The 25,189-nt window shown below is 40.3% G+C and overlaps 1 protein-coding gene across 1 annotated transcript in view; it reads right to left on the reverse strand.

Moving 5' to 3' along the window:
• Positions 1-12,615: 12,615 nt before the first annotated feature.
• cachd1 (cache domain containing 1) overlaps positions 12,616-25,189 on the reverse strand; it is a 72,753-nt gene continuing 60,179 nt past the window's right edge. The window contains exons 22-27 of the mRNA XM_083940723.1: positions 24,590-24,706; positions 24,109-24,260; positions 23,012-23,173; positions 22,151-22,228; positions 21,967-22,068; positions 12,616-14,851 (exon numbers count right to left, since the gene is read on the reverse strand). Of these exons, the coding sequence (XP_083796849.1) occupies positions 14,601-14,851; positions 21,967-22,068; positions 22,151-22,228; positions 23,012-23,173; positions 24,109-24,260; positions 24,590-24,706 (862 nt within the window). The 3' untranslated portion in view covers positions 12,616-14,600. The remainder of the gene's footprint in view (positions 14,852-21,966; positions 22,069-22,150; positions 22,229-23,011; positions 23,174-24,108; positions 24,261-24,589; positions 24,707-25,189) is intronic.

The following is a 25,189-nucleotide window of genomic DNA, read 5'->3' on the forward strand; positions in this document are numbered from 1 at the left end:
AATTGTAACCAGCGGGATTTTATTCCATCATAAAAGTCATTTCCTTGGTTGAATGAGTAGGATGCAGTCGCTAATGGGTGAAAGTAGTACTTGTTTAAAGGGGCAGTTTGAGGCTCACGTGGTTTCCGTCATGTCGGGCTGCACCTCAAGGACTCCTGGCGACCCCAGCTGTCGGCTGCATGTATAGAAGCCAATTAGGATCCGTCACTATCATTTATACTTTGTTTAGTGCGTGTAGTTTTAGTGTGGTCAACTACACTGCGGGTTGCTTGATATTTGCATGGCAGCAATTTATTTAATCTGTATTTAATCTACTTACATCCTGCCATCTCCAGATTTTAGGAGTGAACAGGCTATATCATCATCCACATGTTGAGTCTGACAAGTGTTATATGTTGTGTAAACGGTGTACAATGAGCTGATGATGTATGCTAAAGAGAAACTCAGTTCTTATTTTTCTTCTGTAGCCCAATTAACACATTTATTCTTTTGGGTCAAAGACAGAAAGAGAGAGAGAGAGAGTGGTATTCATTGGAGAATATTTCTAATCCACCACAGCTTTCCTGTTCCCCATGTGCATAATGTGACCATGAATGGCTGCGTGCCTTCCCTCCTTTCTACCCAAGTCACCCAGTGAATGCCAAACTAGCAGCCAACCGAGCCTGCCTGCCTGCCTGCCTGCCTGCCTGCCTGCCCACCGTGGGTGGAAAGCTGCTCCTGGCAAACACAAAGGGAACAGGGCTCCCTGCCGAGTCCTCACAATGCCTATGTAGCTTCCGCAGGCTGCATGAGACGCTGACAGACAAACACACACTGTAAAGTCAATCATAAGATGCATTCACAATCATGTAGTAGACCCACAAACATGTCAGCAATTGCACAAAACAACCTACTAAAAGAAATATTTAGAACGTGATTATGCCAAGGCCTGTATGAGACAGAGAAATCAACCTCCATCATCCAACCTCCATGTTCTCTCTCTCTCTCCATCTGTGTGAAACGTTTCTTGGCAGATCGGTGTCCAGACAATCACAGTTGTCAGTGGGTGAAAATGATCTCACATTGCCAAGTGGCTGAACCAGTGTAAGTGACACACTCCAACTGTATATGGACCGCCTGTACAAACGCTTCAATTAAGCTTACGCTCAGTCCACTCAAGAGCGTAGAGGTCAAAGAAAAGAGCATTTTATGTCCTTCAAACAGAAGGAATACAAGATGAACAGCATTTTCTGTTTCTGTGAAAGACTCAACACATCTTCATGTATCAGTTTTATTCTACTCAGTGTTGTATGTCCTGAAACAAAGTCACAAACTCCTGCAAATCAAAAGCTGACAAATGGTCCTTCAAAATGATGGACATATTGTTCATCCAAAAGGCAACAATGCCAGCTTTTATTGTATTATTCCAAGGGCAAAAAGTATTTCAGGATGCAATACTAATAGATGTGACTACTTGTTCAAATGGACCGTGGTGCTGGGAAATGACAATGGGAAGCTTTTTCTGATATTTCATAGGAAAAAAAACAGACTTGGTTTGTGGTTCATCAGGTTAAGTCTGTCTAAGTCTAAGTGGAAGTTAAAACACTGTCACGTCCTCTTAAATATATAGCATTACATGCATATCAAATCATAAACTAGGGTCCTCTTGCAAAATCAAAAGGTGAGAAAGGCTCCTGACTGACATTCATCCTATAAATATGCAAGAAGTGTTTTATGTCTAATTACAATCAGCTGAAGCAAAGACACTTGAAAGGCATTAGGGAGGAGTCGTTTTTTGATCTAACTGCATCTCTTACAATAGTTGGTGCATGCTGACAGATTGAGCGACATGAATCATTGAACAGTGGTTCTCTGAAAAGACATTGCTTGTCACTTGCACAGGCTGATTTGGGAGACGCATGAATCACTCCACTAAGTGCTAAACAACGTTTCCATGAGAGGACAATTAATTTGTTCTCACAGTCCCACTGGCACAAACACATGCCATGTTACACTTAGACACACTCCAACACACATGTATTAACTCATGTCAGCCTACAGCCGCCCTGCACAGTTACAAAAACTGTATCTTTCAACGTGCTGTACCTATGGGCAAGTCAAAGCCGACAATAATGGGCTATGCTTCACAAACCGAGGGGGAAAAAAAACATGATAGTCCCTCTCCATCTAAAAACACAAGAGCCCTACTGGTGCTTCAATGTGTCAGCCAGTGATTCACAGCCTTTTGGAGTGGGTGGGAGTAGATGAGGAGAAGAAGAAAGCGGGAAAACGTTCGCCGCTGCTCGCTGGGACTGAGAGTGTGAACGCGTGGGCGGGCAGAGTGGCTGAATGGGCAAAGCAGGCACCTGGGATGAGCTCAGTAGGCGTGCGGAGGGGAGGAGGGGTTGAACCCTAAATGGCAGAGTGGTTCATTGCGCGTGGGAGTTGACGATGAGGACATACATGTGTGTTTATGATTTTGCAGTGTGATTATGGACATCTCACTCTGCAATCCTGTCTGAAGGTATACAAATGGACTGTAGGCTCTCCCTACATTTATGCTCTCATCACTGATCAGAGATGCAGTCCAGTGGTGTGGCTTCCTTTCTCTTACAGCATAGAGATTAAGGGACATGTGACCTACTAAAAACAGCTGACCTGAACCAATGAGGACAATGTGCACGAGAGGTCCCTGCCCAATTCATGTCCTAATTACAGTGGGCATAAGCATACCTCATCACCAGCACGTCAGGGAAGCTGCTTTCATGTGGCCAGCAAGTGAATCTGTAATGACAAAGTTGCATCTATTTAAAGGTGAACAAACTCTGTTTTCAACCCAAGCATAACTCAAGTGTGTACTTTTCTATGTCTCAGTCTCTCTCAAGGTCCCAATTTGATTTCGATTTTGTTAACAAGAAAGTAATACTGGAAATTTGTACTTTTTAGCAAAACATTGTGAAATCCCTCCTTGGCAGATTCTTCTGCAAGATTCAAGTTGTGTTTGCACATGTTTTTCACATATTTTTAGCAAAACCGCACAATACGATGTAAAGTACTGTTTGTCAAGAGGTTTCAGCCAGCTTTTAAATGCTTGCACGCTAGACTTAAGATGATCATACTGCTAAGATGCATTTGAGAAACTGGGAAACTCTGGACTGCAAAATTATGCTGCTAGTGCTTGTCTGCTGTACTAGTTGGCGGGTGAAGGCTGACTGAAATGTCCCGAGGGTGCTTGGACACTGAGCTCACTGCTCTAATTCACAGTGTTTCCCTGGCAAGGAGCAGCAGACAGCTTGGGAGAAAGATGGAAAGTAGAGGAGATAGAGTGACAGTGGAAAAGAGACAGGGACAGGGCCATGTCGTGTGGGTATGAACGAATGCGACAAACTGATAAGGTTTATGGGAGTCGGGGAGAGGCACACCGACAGAGTCATGGGGGAAAGAGCTCCTTCTCTCCTTCATCTCTCAACAGTATACTTACCTGCTGATGTTCAGTAAACTGAGAACTCAGTGTGCCCCTCTTTACTGTATTTTCACCTCAAGAAGAAACAATTTACTGAGCTGCATTCTGTGACCGTCTAGTCCGAGATACACCACCTATGCTTAGCTAGTTTATAGTTCATTTTAATGAAATGTGATACCTCAAACGATGAAATCAGGTCAAAGAATCAAAGAAGACTGGCCTTGCAAATTCACAGATGCTCTGTTTGAAAAGGTTCTCCAATTAAATAATTTCTATATTATACAAACAGTAAAGGTGTCTCTTTCAATTTGTCTCTTTCAATATTAAAATTAACTTATTAACTGCACTAATAGCTATGTCATATGCTATAGCACCAGGAGATCCACTCTGCACAACAACTCTCTCATTTTCTGAAAAATAAAGAGTATTAAACAGACATCAACCAAGTTGTTCCTTATTAGTCATTTTGGTATGACTTATTTTTACTAGTCTATGAGTCCACATAATATCAAATCCCTGAGCATAAATCTGCAGCACAATTATTACGGTTTCCCAATGATGATCAAATTATATGTAAGACCATTACTGTTCGGTCAGAATGTGACAAAAAGTCTGGGGAATTTTAAAAAGGATGAGGCTAGTGTTATTCTATATTTTTCTTACTGCTGAAACAACATTAATGTATTAGTCCCTCTTATAATACCTTACTGCCTGTGGCACTTGGCCCTATATCACGAACAATTAATACATACTGTCATTTTTAATGCAGACTTCCTCTATGGGAGTAATTGTGAGCTAAATGCACCACCAAAATGGGTTAGGGTTAAGGTTGACGAAAGGAGTTTTGGCTGGAAACAATTGTGAAACCATGAAAACTGTATTGGACAACACATTAAATGATAATAATTGCAAAGAATAAAAAGGTAAGATAGTAAAAAGGTTCGGTATAGAGTAACTGTCAAAACATTAGTTAGCCTTAATTGTCAAGTCAACAGTAAACTACACAGTTACTAAAATGTTGCATTAGTAGGCTATCCTAACACATTAGCCTTGGATAGCTATAGCGGCTAACTTGGTTAGCAGTAAACTGAACTAAATTAACAAATTACAAATATATTAAACAATCACAAAACAGGGACAAGGACATTTGGAGAGTGTGGTAGCTAAAAGCAGCCTGTTAATATTTGACAAAATGGTGGGTTGTTGTTGATGTCAGTTAAACTGCCATAGAATTCTTTCCTTGATAGAACTCAGTTGGTAGTGGTTGCTACTAGCAACAGAATGTTCAACTGAAACTAACTGCTGGTGGCAGACTAAATCTCCTATAACATCAAAGCAAAACAGCAAACATTGCTCAAACATAAGTGAAATGGGTATGGTGAGACAGCTGTGGATTTGGAGTTGAACTACAACACCCATTGTCATCTTTACAGAACATGTCACCCTATGGTTGTAATAGTTTTTGGACAGCAATGGAGGTCTATGGCTTTAGATACACAGACTGTACTTGTGAGTAAGATCACATTTATTGGTTGTTTTTGTCTTTTCGTGGGACCTCTTCACAAGAAAAATACAGAATATCACCGTACGAGATACAACTTAAATTTGTTCTTTAATATGTAATATTAGTTTGTTTTTCTGTTCTTTATAAAAGTAATAACCCAGTAAACCTAAACCCTCCCACACCCCCCTCCAAAAAAAATAAATAAATAAGTAAATCAAAGCAGCCTGTTGTTACATTGTTGTGACCAGGTTGTCTCTCCATCTGTGGTTGTTTCCCAGGTCCCCTGGCAGGAAACACTATGTACAGAAAGGCCTCATAAATAACTGATAGGTTCTTCCAGGCAGTATGTACCACTATTCACCCACAAATGGCATGACCTACTGCCAACAGCTTGAAACACATTTAAAAGCAAACTCCTCTTGAGGAGATAAGAGCTGACATTGACTGAAAGACCATTTCTGAAATGCCCCATTATTTTTTATTTTTTTGGCAGTTTTTCAAGCCTTTATTATATAGGACACACAGGAAATGGGGTGAGAGAGAGGGGGAGACATGCAGCAACAGGCCCCAGGTCGGAGACGATCCCACGGCTGCTTTCTTGAGGACCTTCAGCCTCTTAAATGGGGCAGCTACTCTAACCACTGTGCCACCGGCAGCCCTGAAATGCCCCATTTCTTGAAGATGTTTAGATTCATAAGAACATAAAACATATGGATTTTGCCTTAATACAGAAGTTATAATGTTTGGTCCTTTGAACAAACAATATGCTAAATTATTTTTTATTCTCACCGTAGCAGAAAAAACCCAAGACTTTTCTTGACCCAATAGGTCTACTAACAACTGAAATTTAACCATTGAGCAATAAATATTCTACAATATTAATAGATAATGCCTATTGTCATAAAGGACAGGGAGGTGAATGTGGCCTAGTCAGAGCCCTGACCTTAATCCTACAGAACATCTGTGGATGGACTTGAAGAGTGCAGTCCATCGCCGCTCACCACAGAAGCTGACTGAAATCGAACAGTTCTGCAGGAAATATGGGGAAATATTTCCCAGTCTAGGTGCACAAAGCTGGTAGAGACATATCCAAACATCTGATGGCTGTAATTAAAGCAAAAGGTGCTTCCACAAAGTATTAAATCAGGGGACTCATTACTTTTTCAACCCTGCTATTCTAGTTTTTAATTTTTTTTTTACTTTTCAGAAATTTTGATAAATAAATTTCACTTGAATGTTGTGGGATGAAATGTATAAGTCACGCTGGAAAAATATATATATAATTTTTTATGTATTATTATTTCCGGCTGTAAAACAAAAAAAGTGATTATTTCAAAATGCTATCATGACTTTTTGTAACTGCACTATAATTGGGAAGGATACAGGCATACATAGATCTTAGTGTTGAAATGTGTCCCTCCAACTACTGGGTCAGACAAATATCCCAGTTCGACATGTTATTAAAAAAAAAAGCACTTAACAAGGCCAAAAAGCCTCTGAAGAGCACCATTTTTGGATCTTAGGTGTCGGAAATGTCTCTGCGTGAACCAAAGAGATGAATACAGGCTGGAGAGAGGCATCAGACAATATCCCTGTGTTGTCAGTGAGTGTGAATACTGGGACAGGTACTGAAACAACACACACAAAATCCTCTGAGGATAATCCCCCGGGGTTACTGTCTGAGGCAGTTTGTGGGTGACCTGTTCCATGACCTACAATAAGAACGAAATGGTCCTACTGATAATGAAAAAAAAGAATTCGATAAACAACAATCACAATTTTCTTTTTGACTTTAATGTTTCTATGAAGTTAGATAAGTTAGAGGTTTGTGTATGTTTGACAAGTATTTTTTGGAAATATTTCTCAGTTTTACCATGCAGGACAATATGACTGGCTACTTCTATTCTGTCGCATTTAAGTTGATAACTTAATTACACATGCAAGTTGGGATTTGTGTGAGGGGAAGTCCTTGTCCAATGAAGTTGGGTAGTTGTGAGGTGACACTGTACTACTGCAAATACTATTAGGCTACATTTAAGCAGCAGACCTGAATCTCAATGTAATAATCCACTATCCACACATTGGGCCTCATTTATCAATCTTGCGTGAAAACGGGCGCAGATCTGAGCGCAGAATTGGTCGTAGGGCAGGACACACTTGTGATTTATGAAACATTCGTATCTGACCAATCTCAGCGTATGAATGAGCGGGCCTTGATAAATGCGGCGGCTGAATTCGATCGTCATTAACACGTTACGCCCTTAAATATTCCTGGTTCGGAGGCCTCGCCCACTGAGGTCAAACATGGAGAGGAGAAACGCTGGTTAGAAAACAAACTTTTCCGACACAGAAATCGGTATCCTGACATCTGAGATGGAGCAAAATAAAGATGTGCTTTTTGGCAGTCTTAAGAGTGGAATAAAAGGGGCCCATAAAAACACTGTATGGAAAAGAATAACGGAGGCAGTCAACCCGAAGCAGCACTCCACTGTGACGCATGTGCGTGTGTGTGCACTGCTGAACCTGCGCTCCTGCTCTGTAGCGGGGTTTGCCAGCAGGGTTATTAGGTATTCCGTTAGAGGATAACCTTTGTCACCTAGAAGAACCATGCCAAAATGTTAATCATCTGATACCTTGTTTGATTTAATGCAATTTATCGAGGGTAGCCACTAACCAAGGAGATGACTTTGGCTCTGCAGTGCGCATTCCTGCAGCCGCGCCAACACATTCATTCATTCACTCATTCATATTCAACAGCCTGTCCCTGTCGGGGTTGCGGGGGGCTGGAGCCGAGCTGTTTTGAAATATAAAAGAATTGTGTGTTCCCCCCCCGGTCACCTGGCCACCACGTTTAAAAGCGACAGCTTGGCATCACAAATCACCTTTACATTTATCGAGTGGTAGTTTTGGCGATTGATGAATGCATAATCATTCATGGATGGTGCCTTCAGACGCACATGAGTACAACCAATCGCTCCAACCACAATTTTAATTTTTTTTATTCGTTTTAAGAATCCGTTTTGATCTGTTCTTAATATGTGACTGCTTATGCTTAATGACAGCTGAGGTTTGTTCATTATTTTTAGTCAGATTTTGCTGTGCTGCACCGCAAATACACAGGCTGAAATGTGCTTACACAATCTCAGACCTGACGTGAGATTTGATCGTAGCTCCCGCTCACGTCCAAATTGATAAATGCTGAAGTTTGTCAGGAAATGGTCGTACGCACGTTTTTTCTGCCGTACATTCGTTTGATAATTGAGGGCCATGGTGATTGGCAAATTTTGGTGTACAATCACTTTTTGGGAGACAGACAGGGAGCGTTTTGCATTTCAGGTCTCATTTTACCATTAGTACAACTAATTTTTGTTAAATAGCCTGACACTTAACTATAATTTGATTTCGAAACTCTTGAAAAGCTACATCAACATCATTAACCATTCCTGCCTTCCTTCGGGACAACCACAAAAAAAGGATGTGACAAGGATTTCAAATATTTTGCTATGTGCTAACATGGTAGATAGCCATATGAATGGATCCTAATGGATGAGCTATGTCTTGAAGTTTATCTCGAGGTTGTTGTTGAGTTCTTGTGCCCCAAATTTTTATAAAGATTACATAAATAAATGATTGTAGCTTTTCAGGTTTACTGGAGTAATTAGTAACATAACACGTATAAGGTGCTTAAGCACTCTGCACTGTGGGTTCACAGGTGTTTAGCTTTTGACAGCTAATGGAAAGCATTGAACCCGCATCATATCCCAGGCAAGTTCAGGGACCTCATTTTGGACTATTTTAACAGTCTCATAGTCTCTTCATGGTCATCAACCTCAGAATGGCTCAAGCTTGGAAAAGGGATTATCACCTGATGCACCATCTCAGTGATACTTTTTGCACTCGCTATGAACATGCTGGAGAAATCTGCTGAGGTTCAGTGCAGAGAGCCCAGCTAGTGTGGGGTTTGACAGCCACCCATCAGGGCCTTTATGGTTGATCTGACAGTGACTACATCTGTCCCAGGGAGCAGGTGGATCCTGCAGGTTGCTGATCCAAGAGGAGGTGGGAGCATCAGTTGAAGAGCAGCGAACAAGCAGGATGGTTGAAATGCGGCAGCAGGGAGCCTGGACGAGATGGGAGCAAGCAGTGGAGCGCAAAGTTTTGTGGACCAAGCTTTGGAAATCTGAGCCACACCGAATAAAATTCTTAATCCAGGCTGTCTATAACGGTCTATAACTGTCTCTGCCAAGCTCATCTTGGCAAACTTGTTTTCTTGGGGCATGGTTGAGTCACCAGCTTGCCCTCTGTGCCTGAAGAGAGGGACCCTGAAGCCTATCCTTAGCTGCTGTTCAAAAGGCCTGGGCGAGGGGGCGCTAACGCTGGCATCATGACCAAGTTCCAAAGGCCATCTCGGTGGAATTAACCACTGCAAGCATCTCCGCCCAGTGAAGAGAACAATCTCTTTCGTGAGAGTTGGGGAGAAGCCTACAGCAGCGGCCATGATCACCTCCTCTGGCCTGCTACCAACAACGCAGGATTGGGAGATGAAAGTTGACCTGGGGAAGCAATTGCTGTTCCCAGTAACTGTTGCCATAACATCGCTAAGGCCAGACATAGTGCTGATCTCAGAAACTTCCAAGCAGGTCATTCTCTCTAAGCTCGCCATACCTTGGGAGAACCGCACTGAGGAGGGCAATGAGAGGAAGAGGGTTCAGTACACCAAGCTGGTGGAAAATTGCCAAAGCAACAGGTGGCGAGCAGGGTGCGAGCCCATTGAGGTGGGATGCAGAGGGTTTGTGGGCCAGACCCTGTGCAGGGCCTACAACATGCTTGGCAAAGGAAGCAGTAGGCGAAGGACCATCAAGTCAGCCACAGAGGCAGCAGAAGTTGCTCCATGGTGGCCGTGATCAGGAGAGGAGACCTGTGGGTGGGGTAGAGCTACCCAGACACAGGGGTAGGGGCTTGATCAACCCCAGTTGGGTCGTCTGGGTAAGTGTGTCCAATTGTTGAAAGACCCGAAACACCTGAAGACCCCATCTAACATCACTGATTATATGTCCAGGTGCATCACAAGTTGGTGCATTTCATAAAAGTAAAACGACTGTCGACATCACTGAGGTGAAGGTTTGTGCCTATCCACCCAGATTTGCTTGCACATTGCAGGAGCGACAGTGACATTGTAGCAATTTAAAAACTATAGGGCCTGATCTCCTTTATGAACATTTAGAGGCATCAGTGTTTAAATAAAATCAGTAAAAGTATTAATTTGTGCAATGTTTCTTTGGTTTATCTTTCATAGACCTAGTTTTGATGGCAAACTCTTTGGTGTTCATTTTCGCTGTGAGTTTCAACTTTTCAGACTGTTGAATTCTAAGCCAAAACTGCAAAAAATATGTGCCGATAACCCCATTTGAAGTATAGATTTAATGAAATACAGTTACAGTGGATGCTCTATTTGTATTAACCTATATGTGTTTGTGTGTCATGGAAAAATGTGATCCTGCACACAAAAACTGTGTAAGATACAGATATTAAACTCTACAGGTGTGTAACTGAAATCAAAATGAAGTAAATGTGTGATCCGAGCAAGGGGGGTAGAAAGTAGGGAAGGGCTCCCCCAACCTTATGACCCCTATAACCATGTAAATAAAGTCCCAAAACTTTATAGGTTTGTTCCGAAGTTCCTATCGCAAGATGGCCTCTAGTTTATTACCTGGCAATATTTTACACACTATTCAGTCAAAACAGCCCGAAATATCAGCTGGTAACAGTGTTTATTCCTTCAGTGCCTAAAAGACGCATTATTAAGCGATACCAATATAGTGTAAACTACCTACTGACATTTGCATCCCCACCTTTCACAGATCTTGTGAGTGAAGCCAAGTGCTGCTAAAACCCCTTGACTCAGTTTAATATAAGTCTAAAATACTCACAAACAGAGCGAGAAAGAACACACATCTTGCCCTCAGAAATACTGAGGTTTTACCACAGGAGACCATCAAATTTCAGACACATCGTATCAAGGAAATGTTATTCTTTTTTAAAAATGAGCAGGAATAAAAGAGGACAGATGATTTAAGTGTAAAATGGACTTTATCACATTCACATTGCAATAAATCTCAATTTGATAACTTTATATGATACATGGGCGTGCGGGGCGATGTACACATGTTCCTTCAGTACATTAATCATTAATTAATGCGATTCAGATTCACACACACACACACACACACACACACACACACACACACACACACACACACACACACACACACACACACACACACACACACACACACACACACACACACACACACACACACACACACACACACACACACACACACACACACACACACACACACACACACACACACACACACACACACACACACACACACACACACACACACACACACACACACACACACACACACACACACACACACACACACACACACACAGTTTAAGAAAAATGCTTTGACAATAAACTCAAATTAGAAAATATGGATTTGCCCCAACAAACAGACATCGAAATATATGCCCTGAAATGGTAGAATGCTTATGTCTAATTGAACGAAAATGATGTATGTAACAGGACATTTCTAAAATTAGATTTTGCTTCAAATGACTGCAGGTAAAAAAAGAAAATCTGGTTTAAATGGTCAAACTCACAACAGTAAATGGTCTGATGGTATAATGCAATGCTTTGTATTAATCTCTCTGCTTCATCTGAGCTTCATCTGTCAAAACATTTAGTATGTTTGCAGCTCAAAGTTTAATGAGCTCACAATGAATGTGCAAGTGTTAATATTTAACTAAAGTGGCAAACACACACACACACACACACACAAAAAACCCAACTGTAAATGAATATGTCTGGCAGTCTTAAGTAGCACCAGAACAATAGCAGGGCTTACAACAGACTGCTGTAAACCACAAGTTTGTTTTGGACATTACTCAGTGAAAAGATGTAGTACCATTGTGTTGGAAACCTAAATTAATTCATGGAGAAATTAGCTTTCTTTAACACTTTTGAAGACACACAAATAAACTTTAAAAACTAGAACTCTCTCAAATTTAAAAAGTGTGTGTATTCATTCTTCAAAGTACTGACTTCCATCCAATATGGACCTAGAGAAAAATAAATCTAAAAGAATATCCAAGGCATCAAAAATATAGTGAGACACCATGAACAGACATCAAACCTGAATATCTGCGCAGATTTGAAGCATAAATCATGTTTTACCAACATAAAAGAATGGAGTGTACAGGACATTTATAACAATTTGTGAATCTGTATTTACACTTCAGAATGAATCTCTGACAAAACAATAGACATTTTTTTTGCACGCAGAAATAAATGGATGTCGCACTGACGCGATTTTGACCAGTTGAACAATTACACCCACGAAGCACAGATCGGGTCAAGTGACTCTTCATCAGAATAAAAATAAGTGGATTTCTCAATCGTAATAATTTCACCTATAATTCTCTAATACTATCTTCACACACACACACACACACACACACACACACACACACACACACACACACACACACACACACACACACACACACACACACACACACACACACACACACACACACACACACACACACACACACACACACACACACACACACACACACACACACACACACACACACACACACACACACACACACACACACACACACACACACACACGTAGAAAATACATTTTGAGTGGTTAAACGCAGAGGAGCCAACAGATGGGTGTAACCTCTGTACAACAACAGCAGCATCTCTCCCTCTTTCACTCTCTTTGAGAAGGAGTGTCCATCTTGGGCATCATTGGAAATTCAACTTGCTTTGCACCAGATCCAGCACACAATGCTAACATAGATCCGGTATCAGCTTGGCCTCAGGGGGGCAAAAAAAAAAGTTGTGGTAGCTTTTTATACTGGTTTTTCTATTCAGGCAGATAGGAGGGGACAGCACTTAGTCTTTGTGAATCTCTCAGGACAACTGCGAGGATCCCCCAATTATCCCCACACACCAAATCTCACACAGTGACTCAAGCCGGGAATGTTTTTGCTGGTGTTATTTTCTCTTCCCTCCTCCATCGCCAGGAGGCTTACAAAGGCCAGTAAGCATAGAAGTTCTGCCTCCTGATGCAGAGGACATGTCCAGAATGAGGATGTCCTGCACAGCATGGCTTACCTTATGATAACACAAAGACCTGTGATTTAGAACTGTGAATGTAGAAAGAAAAATGTGCTGTATGTCAAATATCACTTCCTTCTAAGTACTCTGAGATGTATACGATATGATTTTAAAGCTAATTGATTTATGGTTTGTTTTTTTTAAAACGATATTCTCTGAAAAATACCTGGATTCTTTTGGATCTGATTTAGATTTTTTTAGGTCCCTGCTCATCAAAAATGTTTCCTGCTTGAATAAGACACTGTTCACCGCACTATATAGTAAACGGGTGGTGGAGAAAATAATATTTTCAGGAAAAGCAAAGAAAAGAGAGGAATGGAAATAAAATCCAAATGAGCTTCTGATTATGCACCCTCGGTATGATGTAAAAAAAGAAGTCCAATTTTCACACTGTCTGACGTTCTTAAAATACAAAATAAACACAACCAGTCACAGACTTGTAGGGAAATAAAATTAATGAGCCCTAAATATGATGCATTGTTTACAGGAGGTGGGTCCGTACACATTAACTATCCTGACTACTTTCTTGTTTGTGTTAGCTGCAGCACTTACTCATCTATCACTGAAAATCTACCTCTTTAATAAATAGTAGAAAAATGATATTTTCCTCTTTAAAGAGTTTTTCCTGTGTTTATGTGACTCATTGAAATATCTTGCACTTTGAAGATCACAGACACCCAAGGAAATGTCCAAATATCTTTCAGAGAAAACCAACTGTGTTAGTGTCTCTCTGCAAAACAGAGGAGAGTAAAGCTGCAGTAGAATCCAAAGTAGAATCCCACGTTAGATCCTGGTTCATGTAAACACAGTATTTTTTACTATTCACTATTTACCATTCCCGCTCTCGCCCCTCACCACATACAGGCTTAGTGAGGAGGCTGGGATGGAGCCCAGGGGTAAAAAGCGTCCAATCAGCATCTAGATTTCTATGTTAACTTGATTATCCTCTGGTCCTATAAAGTGTATGCACTGGCTTTCCACGAGAAAATGGAGACCTCTGTTCTCCCTCAAGGATTTTAGGTTACAGTTGTGTCCTCTCCTCAATGAACAGGCTCAAACTGCTTTTTATTATGTGCTCTCACAGAGTCCTGAATGCCAAATTCCTTCAGAAGACGAAAAAGAAAAATCCCACTTGGTTATTTTTACTGGCCCAGGTCTGGTCATTTTCAGTGTGTGTAAAACGGTGTACACTTGCCAGATTTTGGACATGGTTGAAACGAAAAGGGTCGAGATGGAGATGTTGGCACAATGAGACCTAATACCCATTTTAAGCTAAACATCCATTCATGGTAGAGATCCAAGCGGCCCAGTGAGTCCAGCTTCTCTCTCCCTCCGTCCATCCTGACAGTACCTACAGTGTGCTGTCTAATCAAGCACAAATGTTTTTAAAAATAGTCTTATAAAAAAAAAGTTCCATCCCTGCAGGAGGGTGAATGCAGCGCTGTAGATCAGCACTCTGCATCCACACTGTGCACGGTGACCGCCGCCTGAAGGTGGTGCGTGTGCGTGTGCAGCGGGTGGTGGTGCATGTGCGTGTGCCGATAGGGGTGAAACTTGTGGCTGAGCAGCGCCGCCGTCTGGGGAGGCGTGTCCAGGTCGAGGTCGTCGTCGTGGTTACCGACGTCAACACCGGCAGACAGCGGGTCGTTGTTCCCAGGTGGATTCTCACTGTCTTCCTGCGGACTCATGGTGCTGTAACCTGGAGGCGAAAAAAAAACAAAAAACACAGACAACGGTTGGTTTAGCTGGACTTGTTATCCCTCTTAGAACTCTTTTCTTAAAATAAACCCTTATGATTCAAGACAAAATTGTTTCAGTCCGCACAGGCCTGATCTTGTTAGCTATATTTAATAGGTTTGTATAATCTTTTCTCCCAGCTCCCTGCATGCTATTGAAAACACTACATGACCTTGGTGATTCAAATTTAAAGCCTTAGAGTTAGTCATAAGCCTGAAATAACCTGCGTGTGTAATGTCTAATAGCTAATGCGGCTAAAACTTCTGAATATTTTAAAATATCAACTGAACAATTGAATATTAACAAACAAAAGATAAGCCAATTCATTTTCAGTCTTTAGTCTATAAAATCTATATATTTTTTAAAGAGTAAAACACAATCACAATGACCAAAAACACAGAAAAACCCCCTATCCGTCTGACGCGACACCCTTTCAAAATACGATTTCTGGGTTCAAACGCGCCGTTGAAAAGCAGATAACAATGGCCGAACCTGTAAACAATTACAATCACCTCTTTCAACAGGTAGACATCTTTTTCATCGTTAAGAAGGAGGTAAAATGACATAATGTTGTTTTTGTTAAAAACTCAGATCTGTTCAAACAGGATCACGGCATTGCGGCATTGTAGAAATACGAGGCTTGGACAGGCTTGCACCCGGAAATCCTATTTTTAAATGGTGTTACGTCACATCTTAACAGCTGGATACTTTTATTAGCGCTGCAAAATAAATTATTTTAAGAAATAATCTTTTTTAATCATGATATCAGCTTGCACAATAAACACATTGCAAAAGACAATATTTTTCAGATTTTTGATTTAGATGAAAGAGAGTATCAGTAGAAAGCTGCACTTTAACATGTACAGAACCATCACTTTTTGTATTGGTTTGTGTTCAGTTCAATGTTCAATCTGTTCAATAAAATATTGCTGAAAATAATTTATTTTCATTTTTTTTAAATTATAAAAGCAATTTGTTGCATTTTAGCAGTATACTGAAAACAGCAGAAAGGCAGAAGTAACTACACTTTAATATCTGTTTGATGTAACGCAAGTAATACCGTGATCCCCGTATTCAACAACGTTCTTGCATATCACATTGTCGTCATATCATGCAGCCCTATCTCACGTTTAGGAGGCTGCAACCTGTGAATGTTTTGCATTTTTTGCTTGATAAGAGACTTCAATAATCACTTGCTATTATCAGTTATTAAGAAATCCTGTCAATTGATTTTTCAATACTAGGGTCGTAAGGACTTCAAAGCCTGACAGCTGGATCATCTCAAAGGAAGAAAGAATGCCTTAGACCCTCAGAGAAAATGTCAACACTTAACAGCTACTGTATATTTGAACCAGTTTGGAATAGCCTCAGAACATCAAAAAGGAATGGGAAAACACCATAAAAAAAACTACTCAGCAAATGAAGCCCTCCGGTCATAGACATTCAACACAGAAACATTGATGTGAATACACGGTAACACACTGTTTCTGAACGCAGAACAAGCTTTTTGATGGCACATTGACAAGGAAATAGCCCCACAGGGCATTTTTCGCTCCTTGTGTTCATCTTTCTCATACAATTTGGAAAAAGAGAAGCATACATATTTATGCATATTCACATTATCGCTTTCCTACACATATCGCACATACGTTTAGCCTGAGGACGCTTAACATAAGCCAACATGGCAGTTAGGATACATTTATAAGTGGAGCAGAAGGAGGCCAGCACTGCTGTCATAGAAAAAAGGGATTACTAGGTCAGAGAATATTTAAACAGATCATACATAAAGAGATCAATATTTGATTATATTACATTTGACTGATTAAAGACAATTTAAGTCATCACATTCCAAGTTTGTGACGACTGAGATGAGTAATCATGTACCCTTCAGCCTAATTACATCAAAGAAACCTTGTAGGTTCTGGGTTTTTTCAGTTGTTTCTTCATTTGAACTCAAAATTCGTCCGAACGTTTCATCTGCTAAGTGGGTTTCATCACCTCCAGGACCATGAAATCCATCTGAAACATGTGGTCTGACTTTAAAAAAACAAATATTTGATCTGAAAATAAAACCCATTTTCCAAAATTCCTTTAGTGCCTTCATCTTCAGGTTCTGAAGTGACACCAGCAACATGCTGCACGACGGGAACATCAATCTGTTATTGCAGCTGGGCAAATAACCCTGAAAGCCTGTGTGCCTCGACGATTATATTTATAGAAAAATCACTGCAATTTTGGATGATGAAACATAAAACCTCCAGAGATGCTGAACCATGTGAGTTGGGAGCTTCAGTGGGGGTTCATATGTCTGAGGAATGTAGGGAGATGGCTGCGTGTTAAAGTATGTGTGTATGTTTGTGTGCCCTCGTATCAAATTTATCTCCTCACGACCTTTTCTATCTTCCAAACAGCTAACAGTTAAACATCTAAAGCATTGGGTAAACATGAGGTGGTAGTAAGTCACACATGCAATTCTCAAGTCTTAACCTTCAAGACTTAAGCCAGTCCCAAGTTACTGTGCGGAGAATCAATCATGCAAGTTGAGTCTCTGCTAGTCAAGCAAGTCAAGTCCAGTAATGTGAAATTCTGGTGATCTACCCCAGTTTCCACATTTAAATCAGTTATAAGAGAGTGGTCATGAAAATCTGAGATTTATTTTCAACATGAATGAAAAGTCTGCTTACACCTGCTGGTCTGCCACAATCTGTCAGGTTACCAGCTTTACGCAGATTGCACTAAAACGCCCAAACAGAACTTCCCATTACCTAGAAAAATGATAATATTTAATTTTTAAAAGTCCAGTCCTTTTGAGTTATCTGTGTCAAGTCTAAGTCAAGTCTCTACCTCTGATATCTGATTCCTCAAAATTCTTCTCAGGTCTCAGGGAGTTCATATTATCAAGTAAGCTATCCCTAAGCAAATGCTAAATAAGTACAGAACCAAGCCAAACTATTTATAAACAAGACTCTGTGAGGCTGTAGTTATGCACAGCGGTGCTTTGAGTTAAACGCCAATATGCTCACAATGCTAACATAGTGTTGCTAAGCAGGGTTTATATACCATGTTTGCCATCTGAGATTAGCATGTTAACATGCTAGCATTTGCCGATTAGTGTTAAACTCAGCTGATGGGGGTTGATGGAAATGTCATTAATTTTTCAAGTATTTGGCCATGAACAAACATATGGAGCTAATCAAAGTTTTGACCTGATGATGGCACTAGAGGCAAGTGTCAGAGGATCAACAAAGTTATCAAAAAAAAAAACATCCCTATAGGGACATACATACTATCTGTACAAACTGCTAGGCAATCCATACAATAGTTGGAATATTTCAGTTTGTGATCAGACCAGTCAACTGAGATTGCCATCCCATTTATAGCAATGCTGCTAGTATTTGCCTTTCTCACATATTCGTCCTGTAGCCTAATGTTTAGTGGCGTATGTCCTGTGAAATTATGTCATATAATAGAGGATAATGTATGTACCACAATGTGGCATAATGTAAATGTCACACTGATAAGTCCTAACATCCTGTACTTTGGTCAAAATGACAAAATTTGCTCAGACATTTCCCTCCCTGATTCTCAGAAGATTAGCCAGGCTTTTATACCAAACGAAAGAAAGCTGACAAAGACAAGGAGAGACAGAAGAATGAGCAGCGTGAGTGACAAGGAGGGGGCAGAGAGAAGGGGAGAGGAAGGGAGGGATTTGAGGAGAGGAAAGGATGGAGACTTCATAGAAGTTCCACAGATGGAAGATGCCAACTTCAGCACAGTTTATCCCTCTTTTCCCTAAAGTAAGAGACAGAGTTTCAGGCAGGATGACAGCTGACTGTGTGCTGTGGACAATGTTCAGCTGCACCAGGTGATGTAAGCAAATCCCTCTTAATGTCAAGAGATGGGGAGAGACAGGGTAAACTACCATGCTACTTTGTTTTTTTAAGTGTTAGATGAGTCTCAAGTCTAAATCCTGGACACATAAACAGGACAGTTAAAGGTATATGTAGGCACACACACAGCTCCACAATACCCTGCCAAAAAGGTGCCGCATTGTCGGATTATGAGTAAATGCATCCTGTCTCTGTCTGTATGTGTGTTGGTAAAACAGACACACTGCCTTGTACCCTGTGTCAGTATACAATCCTTACTTTTGTATTATGTTTATAAGATAATACTACATATTGTAAATTTAAAAAACAGAGCAATTGAGTCTGTGACAAACTGAATGACATGTTGACTAATATGCCTATATTATAATAATATGCCTCTATATAGATGAGATCTATACCAATACCACTCTCATAACTGTGCATCGAATATGCTATACCACCAGCATGCGGTTATCTTAGCTTGGCATAGCCTATAGACTGGGAACAGTGGGGAAACGGCTAGCATGGCTATTTCCAAAGTTTAAAGCTCACTTATTAACATATTATATACACAGTATTTCATCAAGGACTACTGCATTTCTTGGCCGGGAGCAGTAACTAGCTAACTAAGATAACTGGCTGTAGCTTCAGATTTAACATACAGATTGAGAGTGGTATCAATCTGCGCATTTAACTATCATTTAATGTCCCAAAATGTCAAACAATTGCTTTAACTTGTTTTAGTGATGTAAATGTAGTTTAATGTGTCCCATTAAACATCTTCAATATAATTTCTCCTTTAATTTTTATTCATAACATTTTTTTTAATTAATGATATCTGTCTCTTCCTCTCTCTAGATATTATTACACTGCACATCTCAGTTGCAAGTATAAACATAAACTCTATAATCTTAGGATTGGTGGATTGAAGTTGGTGATTATATGTATGTATGCAAAAGTATGTACAATATTCATTATTAAATGGGTAGATTTAGCCTTTGCCTGTATGCTAATATTGAAGCTGTGCCAAACAGCACTCTGTATGTGTGAGTCACTCACTTAACAGATTTAAGGTTGTGCTCCTTCAGTGAACTACTTGTGTGCGTGTGTGTTTTATCTCACCCTTCAGCAGTATGAGCGGATTGTGGTAGGAGGCAACCTTTGACCAAACTGAGAGGAGCAGCAACTTTGAAGTGTCTTACTTGGTAATGAATTTGTTTTAATGCCACCCCCTCTTTCCGTTATTTCAAACTTGTCTTCCTCTCTGTCCCTGTCCTCTTGCCCTTGAGTTTCACTGTTATTTCCCCTCTTTCATCATTTTTGCATCTCTACATCTCTCCACTTGTCCTCCATTTTCAGTTTTTTTTTCCTATTCTGAGTTATGCAACATGTGATGCTTTTTCCTGTCATTACATGGAGTGCTCTTTTTATTAGCACTTGTGAATAACTGTGGTTAACACTGTGTCTTTTCTTTCAACATATGACAGATGAATCTGATCCCCCCCATAAATGATGCTCTGGTTTAGTAGCTCAGAACAGGCTGATTACTTGGCCTCCGATATTGCTGCTTAAAGCTTTCTCTTAAAACCAATCTGCAATTTAACAGCAGATCGGATGAACGCTCGTCGAGGAAATCGAAGAACAGAAGACAGACAGACAGACAGACAGACAGAGATTCCTTCCATTTTAGTCACATGAAATAGTTTATTTGATATTTAGGATTAGGTTACATTAATCTGTATTGTAAAAACATGTTTTTCAGGAGACGAGACGTACAGCCAACTGAACTCTCGAGTCACTAAAGATGAACTCAGCTTACTAACAACTCAAATACTCTTTCTCATTACATCTCTTTATCCTCTCTGGTTTAACAGCTGCAGCTGACAAGCTCTTACTCCTGTCTTTGTTTCACTTTAGCCCACTCTCCTCTATTCATATTCATCCCTGTTCTCTCTGTCATCATCAGTTATGCAACAAGCATTGGAGGCACTCAACGCCAGGAAGTGGAGTGATGCCATATGTAGGTGGTGGTAAGAGCCCATGTGGGTGAAAACTGTCCATCCATGCTCACAGAGTGTCAGACTTACAAGTTCTACAAATGGTTACAGCGAAACATGAGCAACTACCCCGGAGATAGAGACTAGAGAAAACAAGGTTCTGAGCTGTAATATAATAAAAAGAACAAGCCAGGAGCACAACCACTGCCAGAGAACTGAGCACTAACTATGGATTTCAAACTGTGCTGTGACATTCATTTAAAATAGACGACACCTAAGCCCCAAAATGTGATTTTTGATAGTGTAGTTATATTTATATATTTTTAAGGTGTTATGTTCTATAACATATGTTATTAAAAGATCCTTATGTTAGAGAAAATAAACTATATTTCATGTATATGTACACTCTCCAGCATTTTTCTGGCTCTGCCCCTGGGTCTCCTCCACGTCGTGTTAAGAAAACTTACTGATTAGATGGCTTAACCTTAACTGTCTTTTTTTGTGTCTCAGAGCTGGTGCTGTGTTCAGCGGTGATGTCACATAGTTGTTGACATTATTATTTTAAATGTACAGTTATATAGCTATGCTTATGCCGCCTAGGGCAACATTTTAGCAGAACTCATGCAGGATGGGTGAGTTTTGTAAGCAATGAATGATTAATTTTCCAGAAACCAAGATTATTTTAGACTGAACTATCTGTTGTGTAAGAGTAACATAACATGGAGGGTAGAATAACCTCCATGGAGAGCTGATCACGATGACGTTTAACCTCTAGAGGATTGAAGAGAAGTTAAAGCTGTAACTAATCATTAATTACTAGACATTAGGTCATTTTCTTTAAAAAAAACAACTAACGATTTTGTTGGTGCTTCTTGTGTTCACTCAGTTGTCACTAAATATCAACTTCTTCAAAAACCGTGGTGACTTCAGCTTGACCTGCATGCATCTTAAACATTCAGTCAGGTTAAAAAGGATTTCATAATCTCATGAGTCAGAGCAGTTCTCTAAATTCAGAGAATCATGAAACCGCTACTAAGGAATACAAATTCTATAAACAGCTTTGCCTTTGACACAGCATTACTGGCATGTAAGACACAACCTACTCAATTACTATTTTCCTCACTGTCGACTACTAGTGGTTTTGAGTGTCGTCACGTTATTTTTGGTAAACGTGTGCATGTATGTGGACAGAGGTAAATTATTTGTCTTACCGTGGTCACTCTCTGTCCCAGATCGACCCCAGTACCTCCGTCTCCGTTCAGGCGTGTGAGTGTGCCGCTCGATCACCGCGGCAATGAATCGAGTGTTACTGACTGAAAGTGAAGAGAACACACAGGTCAAAACAAAAGGTCCTGTTTAGCAATAAAGTACTTGTACTGTCATATACTGCCTTACTGATTCCCCTGTCCTCGTGGCTGTCCTCATCCCTCTCATCTCTTTCGTTGTCCAGGTTGGACATCCTCACTGACATTTCTGGAGCCGCATGGAGGTAAAGGGGAAGAGATTAAGAAAAAAGGCAGAGATGAGATAGATGCAACTATTCTAATAGTATTACAAGCATGATAAGTAGGGGCGATATGCAGACAAGGTCTCTTCCTCAAAGCTAGTCGAGCTAGTTGATAATAACCTGAATACATGTGGATATTACCCAGAATGAAGGCTTTTGCATGCATTTAAAAGGTTTGTACAAAAGGGGGGTAAACATATAGCACTGCAAGTTACTTTTGACCACACACACACAAAGCTGTGACTTTATGAGCCAATAACCTTGTAATAACGTAACCACACTCACCACCATCTATCTCAAGCTATTTACCAAACTATCAGACTGAAAGTGACTTGGACGCAAGAGTTTTAATGAGGTTGTAATCTTGTTTGATGTTTTTGTCAATAATGCTGAGTAATTACACAAATGGCGCTTCACAAGCTGCTGCTGCGTGATGCTAATGTCATCTATTTAGTTCAAGCAGCACTTGCCACACTGCTTGTTCATTAGGCTGCTTTAAAATGTTGTTTATTCCTTAGGTATTTAATGAAATGCCAGTATGCAAAGAACACAAATTTTAAGTCTAATACAAACAACTACTGTACTGCGTTTCCATCACACTACACATTTGGAAAATTATGCTGTGGGTTTATTTTGTGCCTGGTAACGAAATGAAATATTTACAAAAATGTTGAAATTTAACTACAATTTCAATGATATTTTCACTGTATAAATGTATTTGCGAGAGAGAAACCATCCATCAGTCCTACCCTGTGCTGCCAGTGGTGACATGTGCTGGTGTGAACGCCTGTGGATCTGGTGTCTGTATGCATACACAGCCAGCACCAATACCATGATGCATCCCATAATGCCCCCGGCAACTGGACCCACAGGGGCGCTCTTGATCATGTTCAGAGAAGCAACCTCCTCATCTGTGGAAGAAAGAAAGAAGAAATAAAGGAGAGGAAGGACCGGCAGAAGGTTATATAAAGAAATAACAAAAGGATTTCAGATGGAAATACAACAAGCCAATATCAAACAGCTCTGGCTCAGATCCTAACTCATGGTGCCATGCTGAGACATTTTCTGCTACGCTTCTATTCTCTCATCAGTGTGAAATGCCACAGAAAAATTATTAAACTGCAGGCAGACAGCCAGTTCTCATTATGAAAAGAACTGATAAGAGAACCAAAGATAAATAACCAACCAACAGAAAAAGTTCAGGCCAATCTGAAATGGATATCTGTAATCTACCGTTTCTGCCATCACAAGGATACTGGAAATCATTTGACTTGAGTCTTTGTTTGTTTTGCTCGTTTGTTTCTTTACTCTGCTAGCTGAGAAGGTTGTAGAAAACAGTGGAGGCAGACTCTGCAAAGACCCATTTGTGCCCAATGCATTCAGTATGATAAGGGAATAATGCCACAACGGTTGTTCTGTTTGGTCTAAAGTCTTGAGATCTGCTAGGAACATACTTTGGGCAACAGCGCAACTTTGAAAACTTTTTAATCACATGAAAAATCACACTGTTATTGATCATTCAAATCAGGATTTTTGAAAAATGACAAAAACATTAGTATTGTGTACATTAAATGTCTTCCAAATGAAATCATTTTTTAATGACTCGTGTGCATTTCCCCCAAATAAAATTAATATATATAAAAAAACAGTAGTCCCAAGAAGGCAAAATTTTCAGCCAAACGGTTCGATTGATATGAAAATTATTTCAGATTGGTGCTTAGGCAAACCCAGACAACACTGCCACCAAAGGAAATTCAGTCGCAAGCACAAATGGGCTGACTGAAAAAGAACAGCTCTTGTTGTTCTCCTTAAGAGTGACTCTGATTTCTATCCACATTTCACTCACCAAGGAGTCCTAGGCCATCCGCATAGGGACTCTTGGCGCCGACGATGCCCCCGAAACATTCCTTCTGCAGGGCACAGTATGGCTTGTCGAGATGAGTCTTCCCATCGCTGTCCACCATGCACCACTCACAGTCCAACACGCCAAAACAATCACTGAAACAAGGTGAAGACAATAAATATAAAAATAAGATTCTTGAAGGGCAAATACTTGAAAGAAGATTTTTAGAGAAGGGCCAAGTGATACATAATGTTTGCAGGAATAAAATGTTTAATTTTTCCATCAAATTTCCCAACACTACACTGAATTTGGTGTATTCATTTTGGTGATATCTGTGTATTATTATTATCATAGAAGATCCAAGTGTGTGTCTGGTGGTGTATGGCTTTGTAAGAGTCAGTTGGTATATACTTCCTACATGTATTAGTTTATTCATTAGACCTGTTAATGTGTACTGGATATGCGTGTACTTCGGCGTGTATACCTGCTAGTGTATCTCTGGCTACAGCGAGTGTTGATGCACTGGGGCAGGGTGTCATGTAGACTGGGATCAATGACATTGAGACTGACTGGCTCCTGATGCACCTCACAGCTTGGGTTCCTGCACAACACACACAATCATAAAACACACATTGTGAAAATACAGAAAGGTGCATATTCTTGGTTAAAATACAAAAAAAAACCATCCGTCTGACAACATCCATTCATATCCTACAATGAAACATGATTCAACTTTTGAAAAATATAAAGCTGAAATTTGACATGCAAAGAAATCAAAGCATGAGACCTCACAGTCTTCACCGTGTCAATTTATGCAAAGCAGCGCTCAAAGGACAAACATCAATGCTGCCTGACACAGAAAAATCTCACAGCGAAAAAAAAAGATAATTACATGTCTTCCTGAAATAAAGGAGGAACTGGCATTTGAAACATTGATGCACTGCCAAAGGCTTCTGATGGTTGATAAAAGAACAAAGAGAGAGAGAGAGCGAAAGAGAGGGAGAGAGAGAGAGAGAGAGAACCGAGGAAATACCTATAATGATTTACACTTACGCTAGGACTTACACGTCCACAGTTTAAATGG

This window comes from Echiichthys vipera (genome assembly GCF_963691815.1).
Source record: "Echiichthys vipera genome assembly, chromosome: 3".
NCBI lineage: Eukaryota > Metazoa > Chordata > Actinopteri > Perciformes > Trachinidae > Echiichthys > Echiichthys vipera.